This window comes from Suricata suricatta, chromosome 7 (genome assembly GCF_006229205.1).
Source record: "Suricata suricatta isolate VVHF042 chromosome 7, meerkat_22Aug2017_6uvM2_HiC, whole genome shotgun sequence".
In the NCBI taxonomy this organism is placed as follows: Eukaryota; Metazoa; Chordata; class Mammalia; order Carnivora; family Herpestidae; genus Suricata; species Suricata suricatta.
In genome coordinates, this window is record NC_043706.1 from 90,282,296 (window position 1) to 90,298,733 (window position 16,438).

A 16,438-nucleotide genomic window follows, 5' to 3' on the forward strand; every position below is an offset into this window, starting at 1 on the left:
ATGATATTCCTCCTTAGATTATTTTCCCCTACCTATGGGGAAAATTCTAATTATTTTAAGCAAAAACCAGACCCAGACGGCAGAAGATTCTTTGGGCTAAATATTAGCACAAAATTCGTTCGTATATATTCATATTTTCCAATAATGCAGACTATTCTAATCATTAAAATATTTGTAATAATAAAGTTACCAAGCACATTTTAAAATGCCATATATGCTAAGCATGAATAAGGCTTGTTCTTTTACAAGCTATTAGCACAATTACATCACCATGTTTTCTCGGAGATCTTCATTCTGTGTCATTTGAATAATTGTCTGGAAAAGCCTAGGGTGATACTGAATTAATACTTCACAAGTCTCTCCATAGCCACCCTAAAAAAAAAAAAAATAAATAAAGGATTTAAACTTATCTAAGTTTAAAAGAAAGTTCCGAAAGGAAAACTTCTTGTTTCCTCTACACACCAGTCTGACACTAAATGCGTATGTTTTCCACACCAAGAATTTTCCGACTGTCTGTGGACACCAACTGAGTGTCACACAATTTAATTCAATCTGAACACAAACTACCCAGAATGAGCACAGACCCCACGGGTTAGAAGCTCAGTCTCCTAAGAGTGGCCCCTCCTTCAGAAGCCATTCACAAGTTCAGGCCACCCATACTTCTGAATAAACCAGCTATAACTCAGGAGTTCCCACAAACTCCTCTTCAGGTTTGATAATCTATTTGCTATTTGATAACAGCTCACAGAATTCAGGAAGACACTTTATTTTATTATATATTACCTGTTTATTATAAAGGATACCACCCAGGAACAGCCAAATGAAAGCGATGCATAGGGTAAGGTATGTGGGAAGGGACACAGAGCTTCCATGCCCTCTCTGGGCATGCCACCATCCACAACTTTGATGTGTTTGTCAACCTGGATTCTCCCTGAGAACCCCTCTTTTAAAGGGTTTTTATGGAAGTTCCATTACATAGGCAGGATATTGGTCATGGATGACTGAACTCAATCTCCAGCGCCTCTCACCTCCCAGGGAATGGGACAGGACACTGCCCTATAGTCACACGGTTGGCTCCCCTAGCAACAAGCCCCCATCCTGGAGCTTTCAGAGGCTTTTAGCCACCAGCCATCTCATTCACGTACAAAAAGACATCCTTTTCACTCTGGAGATTCTAGGAACCTTCGATGCTCTTGTGTCAGCAACTGAGATGAATCTATATTGCTTATAATGCCATAGTTCCTATTTAAGGATCATATTCTCAAAAAAAATCATATTCTTTACAGAATAAATATCTTGGCACCACCCTCTCATTTCAGGAAAAAAAGGGATTTTAACCAACCTCAGTTTCTATTATAAAATAAAAGACTAAGAATCTATACTAACAACATACCTGTACACATAAATCCAGAGGCGTCACTCCATTTTTATCTGACAGATATTTGGCTCCGCGTAATAGAAGAATCTGTGCTGTGTCTCTCTGACCGTGACTATATAGAAATAAAGCCATGTTAAAAAACTACTCTTTTTAATTCAGTCTTTTTGTATGAATTATAAACAGTTAATATGAATCAACAGGGAACTAACAAGGTTTGGGGGGGAGGTTAGAAATTTTTTTTTAAGTTTATTTATTTTGAGAGAGACAAAGATAGTGTGAGTAGGGGAGGGGGAGAGAATGGGTGATGCGCGTACGCGGGTATACGTGCGTTGTGTGCGTATGCGTGTGCGTGCATATACGTGAGTGTTCGTGCGTAGAGGAGAGAGAGAATCCCAAGCAGCCTCCATGCTGCCAGCACAGAGCCCAATGCAGGGCTCGAACCCACAAGCCATGAGATCATGAGCTGAGAAGAAACCAAGAGTCGCTTAACCAACTGAGCCACCCAGATATCCTGAAGACTACTAAGTTTTTTTAATAATTTATTTTTTAATTTAATCCATATTAGTTAGCATATAGTACAACAGTAATTTCAGAAGTAGATTCCTTAATACACCTTACCCATCCCGTCCCACAACCCTCCATTCTCCATATTCAAGAGTCTCCCATGTTTTGTCCTCCTCCCTGTTTTTATATTATTTTTGCTTCCCTTCCCTTATGCTCATCTGTTTTGTATCTTAAAGTCCTCATGAGTGAAGTCATATATTTGTCTTTCTCTAACTAATTTGGCTTAGCATAAAACCCTCTTGTCCTATCCATGTAGTTGCAAATGGCAAGATTTCATTCTTTTTGATCGCTGAGTAGTATTACATTGTATATCTACATAGATCACATCTTCTTTATCCATTCATCTGTCAGTGGACATTTGGGCTCTTTCCATACTTTGGCTATCCACTGAAAACTACAGAAAGCTTATGAAAGAAACTGAAGAAGACACCAAAAAACGGAAAAGATTTTCATGCCCCTGGATAGGAAGAACAAATATTGTTAAAATGTCAATACTACCCAAGCAATCTACATAGTCAATGCAACACCTATCAAAATAACACCAGCATTTTTCAGAGCTAGAACAAACAATCCTAAAATTTGTATGGAACCAGAAAAGACCCCAAATAGCCAAAGCAATCTTGAAAAAGAAAACCAAAGCTGGAAGCATTACATCCCGGACTTCAAGCTGTATTACAAAGCTGTAATCATCAAGACAGTAAGGTACTGGCACAAAAACAGACACTTAGATCAATGGAACAGAATAGAGAACCCAGAAATGGACCCACAGATGTATCGGTCCAATTAATCTTTGATAAAGGAGGAAAGAATATCTAACGGAATAAAAACAGTCTCTTCACCAGGTGGTGCTGGGAAAACTGGACAGTGACATGCAGAAAAATGAACCAGGACCATTTTCTTACACCACACACACACACACACACACGAACTCAAAAGGGATGAAAGACCAAAATGTAAGACAGAAAGCCATCAAAATCCTCAAGGAGAAAGCAGGCAAAAACCTCTTTGACCTTGGCCACAGCAACTTCTTACTCAACACGTCTCCAGAGGCCAGGGAAACAAAAACAAAAATGAACTACTAGGAGCTCAGCAAAACAAAAAGCTGCACAGCGAAGGAAACAACTAGCAAAACTAAAAGGCAACTGACAGAATGGGAGAAGATATTTGCAAATCAAACTCACCACCCGCAAAACAAATAATCCAGTGAAGAAATAGGCAAAAGACATGAATAGACACATCTCCAAAGAAGACATCCAGCTGGCCAACCAACACATGAAAAAATGCTCAACATTACTCATCATCAGGGAAATACAAATCACAACCACATTCTGACACCTGTCAGAATAGCTAACACTAACACCTCAGGCAACAACAGATGTTGGTGAGAATGCAGAGAAAGGATCTCTTTTGCACTGCTGGTGGGAATGCAAACTGGTGTAGCCACTCTGGAAAACAAAACAAAGGTTCCTCAAAAAATTAAAAATAGAACTGACTTATAACTCAGCAACTACACTGCTAGTTATTAATCCAAGGGATACAGGTATGCTGTTTTGAAGGGCACATGGCCTCCAGTGTCTATAGCAGCACTGAAGACTGATAAGTTTTAAAAATGAAGAGGAAGTTCCGAATTACATCATCAACAACCTGGAAAACTCTTCCCAATGTTAAATCATACTTTTACTATATACGTAAGAAACGGACCTATTAAATCTTAGAATTGAACTTAGGATATGTTATCTAAAATAAATCATAATATTTTGGGATAAGCAGTAAACTTATAACTATAAATAAATTAATAAATAATTGCAAAATTCAAAGTGCTATAAAAGAAAGGATTTTGACGCTGTTAAAGAAAATTTGGGTAGAGGCCTACTTAACTGGTCAGGAATTGTAAAATGTAACAGTTAAGCTGTGACATAAAGATTCAGCCACATAAGACGCCTATGGAAGAGCATGTGAGGCAAAACATACAGTATGCAGAAAAACCTGCTGAAAAGAGTCCCTTGCATTTGGTAAACTCAAAGAGAACCAATGTGGTGGAAGCACAGTGCACTAGCAGGGGTCAGACTGCAGGTCTCGTCGGCAAAGGCAGAATACGCAAAAGAGGCACTGAAAAAGTTTTAAATACAGGGTTTAAACAGAGTGACAAAAGTTGATTCATTTTATTAAAAGATTATTTTGGTTGTTGAAGAAAGGACAGATGGAAGGGAAACAATAGAGAAAGGGAGACCAGTTATGAGACGATTATAGAATTCTAGATGAGAGGTAAAAACATTAACTAAGGTCATTTCCGTGAGTTGCAAAGAAGTTAAGTGATTTAAAATATAGTCTAAAGGTGAAATTTATAGAATTTACTATTAAATTCCAAGCTAAAGGTAAGAGAGAGACAGAGAAAGAGAAATACCAAATAATCATCTAGTTTCTGGTTTAAACAACTGGAAGGATAAGGGTTCCAATAACTGAGATGAGAAAAGGTGAACGGAAGGTTTGAAAAGGAAAATCTGAGGCTCCAGTTTGGACATTCTGACATCTGAGAGTCTATGAGACTTGCAAGCGATGATGTAAATCAGGCAGGTAGCCATTCAAATCTGAAGCTTCAAAGAAAGAATTGATCTAGAGATAACTCCTGAAGATAAGATATGATTTCAGGAAATCAAACAATGACATTATTCATAAATCCAGGCCACTACAGAAGGAATTGGTTTCCTAGCCCAGCAACCAAATCATAAGTATAATGTAAGAAAATGGCTGGATTCAGATAAGATAGAAAAGTCTGGAGATCCAAAAGTCCTTGTATTCTATTCAAGTTGTTCAATGATGACTTGAACCAGTCTAATCAAAGTAACAGCAGACCCTAAAGAGAAGCTAAACAAGAACAAAAGCAGGTCTTTTAGTTTAAAACAAATCTCCAATAAAATGATATACAACAGAAAAAAGATAACAAAAGAGGGACCTTCTGGAGACATTTATATCTGAATTTAAGAGCTTAAATAAATAATGCAATTCATATAATCTATACCAAAGACAAGAAATACTAGCATATTGTAAACTGCTTCTAATTGTAAACTACATTTATGTAACATTACGTATACGTGGGGGGGGGTGTATGGGATGGAATATGTGTATAGCTTTTATATTGTTAGCTCCTTAAAGACTGACGCTTATTATTGTATCACTAATGCCTATAATGCATGGCACACAGTGAGTGGTTAACACACAGTGTTTTCTTATTACATGAATGAACAATCAAAATGTATGCTCAAAGAAAATGAACCAAGATAGAATTGCAAAAATAATGCATAACTTAATATCTAACAAGACAAATTCAAAGATTTTTTTTTTTTAATTTACAAATTCAAGGGGCTTCTGGGTGGTTCAGTCAGTTAAGTGACTGACTTCAGCTCAGGTCACGATCTCGCAGTCCGTGACTTCGAGCCCGGCATGGGGCTCTGTGCCGACAGCTCAGAGCCTGGAGCCTGCTGCCGATTCTGTGTCTCCCTCTCTCTCTGCCCCTTCTTCACTCACACTCTGTCTCTGTCTCTCAAATATAAACATTAAAAACATTTAAAAAAATATTTACAGAAAGGTACAAATCCCAAGAAAGCAAAGACACGGCTCTGGTCCAAGACATAGTTTAATGGCTTATGCCTCTGGAACCGACCTAGTACTTAGTAAAGAAAACTATGGAAATCACTGGATTATAGATACGTCTTTTTTCATTACTTATTAAGTAATTAGTTTAAAATTTAAATAATCAAGTAAATCAAAAGCTCCCACCTATAACGTATAAAAACACTGGCAATATCATAGAAAAACTTTTCCTTACACAGTTAAGGGAGTGCAATATTTCTGGGAAAACAAGAGAGGTTTAGAAAGTATACAGAAATGTCTGTGTTTGGAAATATAACATATATACAACATTCTTTAATGAGAGCACCTGGAAATATAAAATACCATACCTGCAAGCGAAGTACAATGGTGTGGCTCCAGATACATTTGGCCTGTTAATATCAGCACCACTGTCTAGCAAGCACTGCACTGTCTAAAGAGGAAAAGAAAAATTAGAAGTAAAGTCAGAGAGAGACACAATTACCACAATAAGAAATGCTCTTGCCACAACCTGAAATTTTAAAGTCGAACAAGTAGGAACATGACAATCATGGTGGCTGAACAACTTCCTACTTTTTGGTAAGCTCTCTTGAGACTCTCAGGCACTAAACAATATATATGGAATTATAATGTAATATAACCTGTGTTAATCTGGGAAGGCTCTAGAAAATCACGAACACATGGAGCTAACAAGGATTTGAAAAACGGCTAGAGCAACTTAGAAACTGAAATTTTAATTTTATTTTACTATACTTAAGTTTAAACAGCCACATTTGGCTAAGAAACTGGACAGCACTGCTCTAGATATTGGAATTCAAAAACCAGAATTTCTTAGGGCGCCTGCATGGCTCAGTCAATTAAGCATCTGACTCTTGGTTTGGTTCAGGTCATGATCTCTCAGTTTCGTGAGTTTGAGTCCCACATCAGGCTCTGCGCTGGCAGTGCAAAGCCTGCTTGAGATTCTCTGTGTCCTTCACTCTTTGTCCCTCCCTCACTTACTCTATCTCTGTCTCTCTCAAAATAAATAAACTTAAAAAAATTTTTTTTCTTGCCTCTAAAAGCAAAAAATAAGTACCAGAGTTATAACTTCATGAAAATCAAATATAATTATTAAACATAAATATTAAAGTACAAAATGTTAAAAAGCTAAGAAGTCCTTTTGCTATTAACAGTAACTAATACTGACTCCGTTTCTTTGCTAATCTCATTCATACATACTCTGTCTCCTAAGCTCTACTTCTGCAACCATCTAAGTAGAACTAAGAAAAGCAAGTTAATATAAAATCTTAAAAATACATATCTGGTAATTAGAGAGAGAACGAGGCTTGCCTGAAACCCTTAAAAAAAAAGAACTTTTTTTTGGCTTTATTCCTTTAATCCTCATTTTAGTTTCTCCAGCAATAATGGAAGAAAATATGTAAAAATCTAAAAGGTTTTGGAATTTCACTGTTTATTATTACTTCTGGATTGAACACACATGTTAATTTTTGCTGCTCTAAAACCTAGTACAAGGTCAGTAAAATAGTAACACTATAAGCCCACAAGGAAGAACAGGAAAGAACACAACAGCACACTAGATAAGTCAGTAAGTTCTGGGAAAATGGCAAGCAAGTGGAGGAACAATGTCGTTGACTTAGCAGATCAAAAGCAGCTGAAGTCTAAGTGCCTGCAAATATGGATTGCAATAAACCACCAAATTCTCACTACAGAACACAGATAGAAAACACAGGAATTAGAAGTATCAGGTACTTGGATGATGGGGATAATTATAAAGAGCTCTAAATAGGAATAGTAGTTGGAAGCCGAAACCTATAAAAGAAAACAGTTGGTGGGGTGCTGGATGGTTCAGTTGGTTAAGCATCCAACTTGGTTTCAGCTCAGGTTGTTATTTCAGAGGTGGTGAGTTTAAGCCCCACAATTCGGCCCACACAATTCGGCTCCGCGCTGACACAGAGCCTGCTTAGGATTCTCGGTCTCTCTCTCTCCCTCTCTCTTTGCCCTTCCCCCATTCATGTCCTTTCTCTCTCTCAAAATAAATAAACTTTAAAAAATAATAGTAATTATAAACAGTTGGACTTTACCCCAGGACCTTTCCTCCCCATGCCACAAAGTTAGCCATTATCCCTCCCTGTACTAACTCAAAGTAGGAGGGCTTATTCTCTGGACAAAGTGAAATGGGAGGCTCTAACTGCAGGCAGGATTATACAGGTAAAACAGAGATAAAGAGCCATGATGAAAACAATTTAGTGAAAACCTCCAACCCCCATATTCCAGTAGGCTCCCAGAAATCCAGTAGCCAAGCTTAAAACCTCAGAACAGAGATTGAAAGTTTCCTCTCTAAAGACTGGCACCAGAGAAGAATCCTACAAATAAGACATTACAAAGTGGCTATGAAATCTCTCAGTTGTCCCCTAGGGGCCAGTCAGCAATGCTGGGAGATTTTTTTCCCCCCAATGACTGGGGAAGAAAGAGTGCAATTGGCACTAGTAGACAGAGGTCAGGGATATGTCTAAACATCCTACGATCTACAGACAGCCTTCATAACAAAGAAGTTTCAGGCCCCAAATATCAATAGTGGCAACATTGAGAAGCCAAAGCATACCATGAGGCCAGCCAAAAAACCCAGCCCATGTACACAATGCTTCCAGCCAGCGTTTTAGTACCTCACCACCTTACACAAATAGAGAGACAATATTTAAGAGACAACTAACTTTAAAAGCGGGTGTCAAGCCTGAAAAACAAAAATCAAAATAAACAGAAAAGGGAAGTCAGAAAAATAAAGACAATAAAGGGAACCAAAGAAAAAATAAAAATCAGACACGATATTACCCTCAAGCAGAAAAGACATTATATCCATAGGACAAGAACAAGATGCTGAAAGAAAAATATTCAGAGAATAAGAAATCAAAAATATGATGGAAGAAGCAAAAACTCGATAGAAGTTTAAATAGTTTTTTAAAGCATATTTTTATTTATTTATTTACATAATCTCTACACCCACTGTGGTGCTCAAATTCACAACCCTGAGATCAAGAGTTACAGGCTCCTCTGACAGAGCTAGGCAGGTGCCCCTACAAATTCAACAGAAGTTTAGAAAGACAATGTTGAAAAAGTTTACAAGAAAGAAAGTAAAACAAGAAAGCCAAAGAGAATAGAAGAATGGGAAACTGGTAGATCAATCCAGGCAGACACTGTAGAAATCCAGAATAAAGAATATGAAGGAGGTGAGAGGCCAAAAGGAAGCAATCAAGAAATAATATTGAAAACTTTCCAGAACTGAAAGACCTACAGTGTCAGACTCAAAAGGCTCACCAAGTGTCTGACGTCATAAATTAAGACTTTCAACAAGGTACATCAAAGTGACAGTGCATAATACTGGGGATTACGATTCCAGAGATAAACAGAAACCAGATCAGCGCTACACTTTTCAACGGCAACACTGGAATTTAGAACATGAAGTGCCTCCAAAAAAGTAAAGTAAATGACTTACAATGTAGAATTCTATAGCCAAGCACACTATCACTTAAATAGATGGTTTTAAATAAAAAATTTGCTGAGCTATGTAAGATTTGGAGGGAAAAAATTCCCTCCAGTGCATCTTTTCCAAAAAGCTACTGGATGATATCCTCCTCCAAAACGAAGGAGTACATCAAAGTAGAAGACATAGAATATAGATTATTTGGGATTGAACTAGAGAGACTAAGAAATTCCCAAGTTTAAAAAAAGCAGAACTGATAATTACCTAATGAATGTCTCTGTAGAAAATAGTAGTAAGGTATTTTGTAGGAGCATACAGGAAGAATTATTGATTCATAAAAAGAAAATAGAAAGTCAGTTATTAATTTTAAGAAAATTAGTCACCCTATATAGAAAATGTTATTATAATCCATTACTTGACACAGCAGTAAATAATATTTACCTAACTATATATACAACTAATCTTGTCTAGTCAAATATACAATATAATTTTAGAAAGGGGGGAAGAAGGCATGGGAAGAGGATTTAAATGAGTTAAGTCCTCACTCATCCAGGACAAGAAATGATTCAGTGTTATTAAAAGTTGAGAAAGAGCAATAGAAGCATATTGTTTGGAAACAGATATCATAGGAAAATCTAAAAGAGTTGAAAATTGCTGCCTGATGATTATGACTTGACCAAAAAAAAAAAAGGTGGTTCAAAGAACGGTCATTTTGGCCATGAGAAAGAATGAAATCTGGCCATTTGTAGCAAAGTGGATGGACCTCGAGGGTGTCATGCTAAGCGAAATAAGTCAGGCAGAGAAGGACAGATACCATATGTTTTCACCCATAGGTCTAACAGGAGAGACCTAACCGGGGGCCATGGGGAGGGGAAGGAGGAAAAAGAGTTAGGGACAGGGAGGGAAGCAAACCATGAAAGACTCTTGAGTACTGAAAACAAACTGATGGCTGAAGGGGGAGGGGAAGGTAAAGGGGGGTGATGGTCATGGAGGGGGGCACTTGTAGGGAAGAGCACTGAGTGTTAATATGGAAACCAACTTGATAATAAACTATAAATTAAAAAATAATTTAAAAATAAAATAAAATAAAGCAATGGTCACTTTTATTGCAAAGATTTTGATAAAAATAAAATATTTTAAGATACAGTATTCATGGGGGCACCTTGGTGGCTCTGTTGGTTAAGTGTTCAACTTCAGCTCAGTTCATGGTCTCAGGGCTCATGGGTTCCAGCCCTGGATTGGGCTCTGTGCTGACAACTGTGTCTCCCTCTCCCTCTGCCCTCCTCTGCTTGTACTCTCAAAAATAAACTGTCTCTCAAAAATAAACATTTAAAAAAATTTTTAAATAATAAAAAAACGGGGTGCCTGGGTGGCTCAATCTGTTAAGCATCCAACTTCAGCTCAGGTCATGATCTTACAGTTCGTGAGTTCGAGGCCTGCATCTGGCTCTGTGCTGACAGCTCAGAGCCTGAAGCCTGCTTCAGTTTCTGTGTCTCCCTCTCTTTCTGTCCCTCCCCTGCTCACACTTTATCTCTCTCTCAAAAATAGAGAAACATTTTTAAAAATCAAAAAAAAACACTCTTTAATTAAAATTAAAAAGGATACAGTATTCATTATATCACTATATCAAGTACTGCTCCTTGAATTTACTTCTATCCCAAGAGGAACAGAAACAATGTTTCATAAAACTTTATCATCAGCATAGAATTCCATTAAACTAAGGACAAGTAGTCTAGCACAACTTCCAATCATAAGAAAAACAAGCATTTAGGTCATTATTTCATAAGACAAGGTCTAAGTCTTTTGACCATGACTTTCTCCTTCCTGAGTTGACCTGGAAGCTGAGTCTACATGGCCCTAAAGAATGAGATGGACAGACAGACAGCAGCAATAATGTTCATGAACTACTATAGCAATTAGGCATGAGCCAGAATTCAAAAGGCTCAAGAGAGATGAAAGCAAATTTATTGAAAATATGTGCTAAGATACAATTAAAGCCAAGCAACCTAGATAGAAGCAGAAATTAATTATTAATAAAACATAATATGCATTCACAAAAATTACACCGTTTAAAATGTTTAAAATCTAAAATATATAATGTGATAATATTTTGAGTAACCTTAACATGTGCCTAGACACTGTGCTAATAAATTTAATACATCCTGTGAGGAAAACTGATATTTTCTCTACTTTTAAAGTAGAAAACGGAGTCTCCCAGAAGTCAAGTAATGTGCACCCCAGCATACAAATAAACAGGGATGCTGGAATTAAATCTAAGCCTATATTCATAACCACTATGCTACCTACCAAAAAGTCGGAATTCTAATTTTTCTGAATTCAAACTACTAAATAGAATTGTAACTAACTGGCATACCTTCATAAACTACATTAATTCTACCACGTCCCCACTGAATAAATATTTGAGAGTCAAACTTAAGTGTCTTAAACAGCTGTTTGTGTTCAGTTTTAAAATAATTCATTTTAAATCATCTACTTTTTACAGTACTTCTTTATCTACTGATACTGTAGAACTTAAGAGCACAAAAACGATTTAGTCATTAGACTAACATATTCCTCTCTACTGTTCCCTTCCACAGTGTGATGAGGCCACCTGGGCAAATCACAGCAAGAAAACATGACATCTTCATCCTATCACATCCTCACTTATAGGAAATATCTGATGAAGACATGAAAAATTATTTCTGTTCTTGAGAAAATATTAAGTAGAAATAGCTCGATCTAGCATTTTCTTTTCCAATTTTAAGTCTTTCTGCTTTTCTAACAAAATTACTCTTGTCAAAATATGTACCTATTAAAAGAAACATATAAACTTTCAACAGTTCCACCTGTAGCTAAAGTGCTGGAAAACAAGAAGAAAAAGTCAGTTCCTTTAGAGTAAGGATAAATAATATATAAAAGGATTTAAATGTGAAGAATGAAAACTGCCTTGTGGCACTGAAATGACTGAAAAGTCATTAATCTTTAAGATTAAAAAGAAGGGTTTGTATACAGACTTCTTTTTTTTTAATGTTTATATTTATTTCTGAGAGAGAGACAGCATGAGCAGGGGAGGGTCAGAAAAAGAAGGAATCATAGGATCTGAGGACAGACTCCAGGCTCTGAGCTAGCTGTCAGCACAGAGTCCAATGCGGGGCTCGAACCCACAACCGTGAGATCATGACCTGAGCTGAAGTCAGATGCTTAACTGACTAAGCCACCCAGGTGCCCCTACAGACTTCTTTTTGTAAAAGCTCTGAAACAGGAGGAGAAAGGATAATGTAGAATTCAATTGCCAGTTAAATGGAATAGGAGGAGCAAGAAAGTCACAGATAACCTAGATCAGTTTTAAAAAAATATTTTCAGTCTATATAGAACTATTTATATGTATACAAAGAGTAAAATAACTTTGAAACTAGTAAAACGCAGGTGGAGGAAACTCTGCATGTTTATTAAATTAAAATAAATACATGAAAGCTCTTGAAGGAACAATACTACTAGAGGACTTTAAATTATACAGAAGCATAAGGAAAAAGAAAATTGAAGAAAATAATTCTGGATTTAACCACTAAAATCCCCAAGAAGTCTCAAAAGCGGAGATTTTCACCAATAGAAACAAATCAGACCCAAACTTTTATAAGAATCAGCACTATACACAACACTTAAAGACACAAATTTTCAAAGTGACAAACATTCAGAAATGGAAAGAAAATGGCAAAAAAAAAAAAAACCTGGCTGAAGTGGTATTGCATTCCATTCCATCTTTAAAAAAAAAAAAATTCCAATGTCTATTATGCACTAGAGGCTACTCTAGATTCTGGAGATATAGCAATGATCAAAAATCTCTTCCCTCATGAAGCTTATGTTCTAGTTGAAAAGGAAAACCAAGAGACAAAACAAATAAAATATGTAGTATGCTCGATGGTAACTCGTGATATGCAGAAAAATTAACAAGATTCTCTCTCTATGACAGAGTTGGATTCAATGTACTTTAGCAAATTCCTTACATTTGTACCCAAATACTTCTGTAAAAACTGCACTGTGTCTAAATTGCCTCGTGACTATAAACCATGAAGTCCAAAAAACCTAATTGTGATTTACAAGTCTTAATTTCTTTTGTTTTCAAAATTTTATCATTTCTCATTTACCTGAAAAAATTGAGCTCTGCAGCTTACAGTATGAAATGTAGACACATAAAAGTATACCAACATAAATATCTGTGAATGAGAGCTGATTATCTACATTTTCCAAGTTAATATAATTTTTAAAATGACACTAATCTGAAATTTTGTTGAATGTAGATCATCAAAATATGCTTTTAAAATAACCAAAACTTCAGAGGCTCCTGGGTGGTTCAGTCAGTTAAGTGCCCAACTTTAACTCAGGTCATGATTTCACGGTTTGTAAGTTCGAGCCCTACATTGGGCTATCTGTTATCAGGGTAGAGCCCACTTTGGATCCTCTGTCTCCCTCTTTCCCTTCCCCTTCTCCTACTAGCTTGCTTTCAAAAATCAACATTAAAAAAATAATAATAATCAAGACTTCAAATGCCCTGTCCAACATCCCTCCCCCCCCCAGCAAAACAAAACAAAATAATTCTCCTATTCCTAGATAATCTACAATGGCGGGGGGAGGGAGGGAGACGTCCTTCATCCTTGCAGTATAAGAAAGTGCTGGGAAGGAATGTTGGAAAAAAGCATTGGAAGGGGATTTTCATATGGCTTCAAGAAATCCTTAAAAAGAAACAACACATTTTCAGCAGACTACATACATGACCTTTCAAGTGATACAACAATATTCTGAGTGGAAAACTAATGTGCAAAGCTAATGTTTGGGTCAATCTCAAAAGTCATTTAATTGAAGGCAGTGACTAACGAAGACCACCTGTGCCCAATACACTGATAAATTACAAAGCAAGAAATCCAAGGCAGCTCCCCTTTATCAATGTCAACTCTCTAAACAACAATGATCAAAGTACAAAGAAATAGATATTCAATATTAAAACTACAAGTAAAAATCTGACTTATGATATTAGTAGCTAAAAGAAGATCAAACAACAACAAAAAAAGGCATCTTTATCTTTTATTAAAAATAATTGATGACATGACAGCAATGCACAAATAACTTATATACCAAGAAAAATGGCCAACTCCCTAATCAATGACTGGTTTATACAGGTTTTCTCTAGAAAACTGTCCAGCTAAACCTATCAAAACTTTGAAGTCGTTGTAACATCTAGCATTAGTCATTATTTTTCAGTTGTGCTTGAAAATTACAGTAATAGAACTTTCTATTATTTGCTCATATTTCCCAGAAGTGATTAAAAGAGAATTCTAACATTAGAATAAATAAAATTACTCTGAATCTAAAAGCACAATCCAAAATGTTGGTCTACCTACCTTTGTGCCCCAAGGCTGAACCTAATAAATGTTTCTGCAAAAGCTTTCAATTAAGTTTGCATGGCTATCCTGTAATTCTGTGGATAAAAAGCTTGGTTAACTGACTGAAAAGTATCAACATAGCAGACTGAACGTAGGTAAATATTGTTCCTGAACAAGCCTACAATTTCAGTAAAACATGCAGTCAGTTCTATCAAAGATAGTCTATAAAGCCAGTGTCAAATAATGCTTTTTAAGTTTCAAGGGCTTAAATTTACTCTAAGCAGGATTCAACTATCATTTTATATTGTTTGTCAAGCTTCATATTTAGCTATATAAATTTAGCAGTATAAAGTTTATTCCGGAAAAAAAGTTTAAGTGAAGTGAAATTAATCCATAAACTAATCCTGCTGTACACTCTAATTTCTATAAATTGTCAAACCATTTGGCAATTTGCTAGGATTTCTAAATCCAACTTGTTCTAGAAAAACAGTAATCAACCATTTGTGGCAATTTAACAATAACAAAGGGAAAAAAAGTAGCAAAACGTAAGTTAATTTATGCCCATAAAAACTGGTGTCAATTATATCTATGTAGAATAATATTGGGTTTTCTTATATGTTCTAAAACTGCAATTCAGGGCACTTGGGTGACTCAGTCTGTTAAGCGTCCAACTTCAGCTCAAGTCATGATCTCACAGTCTGTGGGCTCAAGCTCCCCATCAGGCTCTGTGCTGACAGCTAGCTCAGAGCCTGGAGCCTGTCTTCGGATTCTGTGTCTCCCTCTCTCTCTGACCCTTCCCTGCTCATGCTGTCTCTCTCTGTCTCTCAAAAATAAATAAAACATTTAAAAAAATTTTTAAACAAAACTGAGATTAAAAATCAAACACACTGGTCCTAACTTACTACACAAGAATAGATGAATTAAGGGTCCAGACAGTGCTTTCTACTTTCCCTGCAAAATCGCCTCATCCATATTAATAATGGTAGTAAAAATAAATAAATAAGTGTAATAACAACACCAGTTCTATCATCGCTCTTAAGTGCCCTCCAAAATGTTCACAACAATTTATTTAATTACGTAATCAGTAAACAGACTATACCTTAAGAGGTTGATAAAGGCAAGTCAAGGGAAGAAAAAGTTGCCCAAGACTATCTAATAGGCCAGTCGAATAACCAAACTCTGAAGTGATTTTTAAAATCAATATCCCACGACAAACCATACAACTAAGAACAGCTAACCGAAAGAAAGTTATAAAAAATTAAATTACTAAGGAGTTATTATGATCATTTCTTTCACCTGATGATTTCTAAATCAGAACAGAAGCAGTTTAAAAATCACAGCGCTATTGTGTTGCAAGGACAAAAAACGGCCAGAATGCAAACCACTTCTTTCAATAAGATGATGACACCTTTACCTTGGTTTACCACTACCAAAACCAATGCATCTCTATGAAATCATGGCAAAGATTACTCAATTTCTTAGTCATAACAAAAATGAATCTTTCTTCCAAATCTTCTGTCTTTTAAAAAGTAACACAAATCTGAACAGCATTTCTTGTCCTCAAAGCAAGAATACAGTACTCAAATACAAATTCTACAATGCTCCAGAGCTCTTAACCAGTTGGTCTAGATCTTCCCATGCACTCCTGAGATTTACCCTACAATGGAATGAGGAAGTAAATTTCAGAGGATTTAGCATATCTGCCTCTTTAATTTGAAAAGTGCTAATATCTTTTAAAAATATTTTTTAAATTGATCTTTCTCCCTTTAAAGTGTTCAATTTTATTCTGTAAAATATATATGAGTAATGTGCAAGCTTTTAAGCTTAAACGTAAATCCTGAAACCTATGTCTACATAGAACCAAGTTTTGAAGACCTTTTAATGAATGTATGCATGAACTGGCTACTTGGAGACAATGAAAATGCCATTTTTTCTTGCTGCTAAAATAAGTCCCTAGGATACCTGTCTAAGCATTTTATTTATTTATTTTTTTAAGTTTTATTATTTCTGAGAGAGAGACAGCATGAGCAG

The 16,438-nt window shown here is 36.1% G+C and overlaps 1 protein-coding gene across 2 annotated transcripts in view; it reads right to left on the bottom strand.

Annotated features, from left to right (window-relative positions):
- HACE1 (HECT domain and ankyrin repeat containing E3 ubiquitin protein ligase 1) overlaps window positions 1-16,438 on the bottom strand; it is a 103,942-nt gene that overhangs the window by 64,841 nt on the left and 22,663 nt on the right. The window contains exons 7-9 of one of the 2 annotated variants that reach the window (XM_029944102.1): window positions 5,902-5,984; window positions 1,394-1,490; window positions 271-372 (exon numbers count right to left, since the gene is read on the bottom strand). In XM_029944102.1, the coding sequence (XP_029799962.1) occupies window positions 271-372; window positions 1,394-1,490; window positions 5,902-5,984 (282 nt within the window). The remainder of the gene's footprint in view (window positions 1-270; window positions 373-1,393; window positions 1,491-5,901; window positions 5,985-16,438) is intronic. The other variant, XM_029944103.1, reaches the window with a different exon arrangement.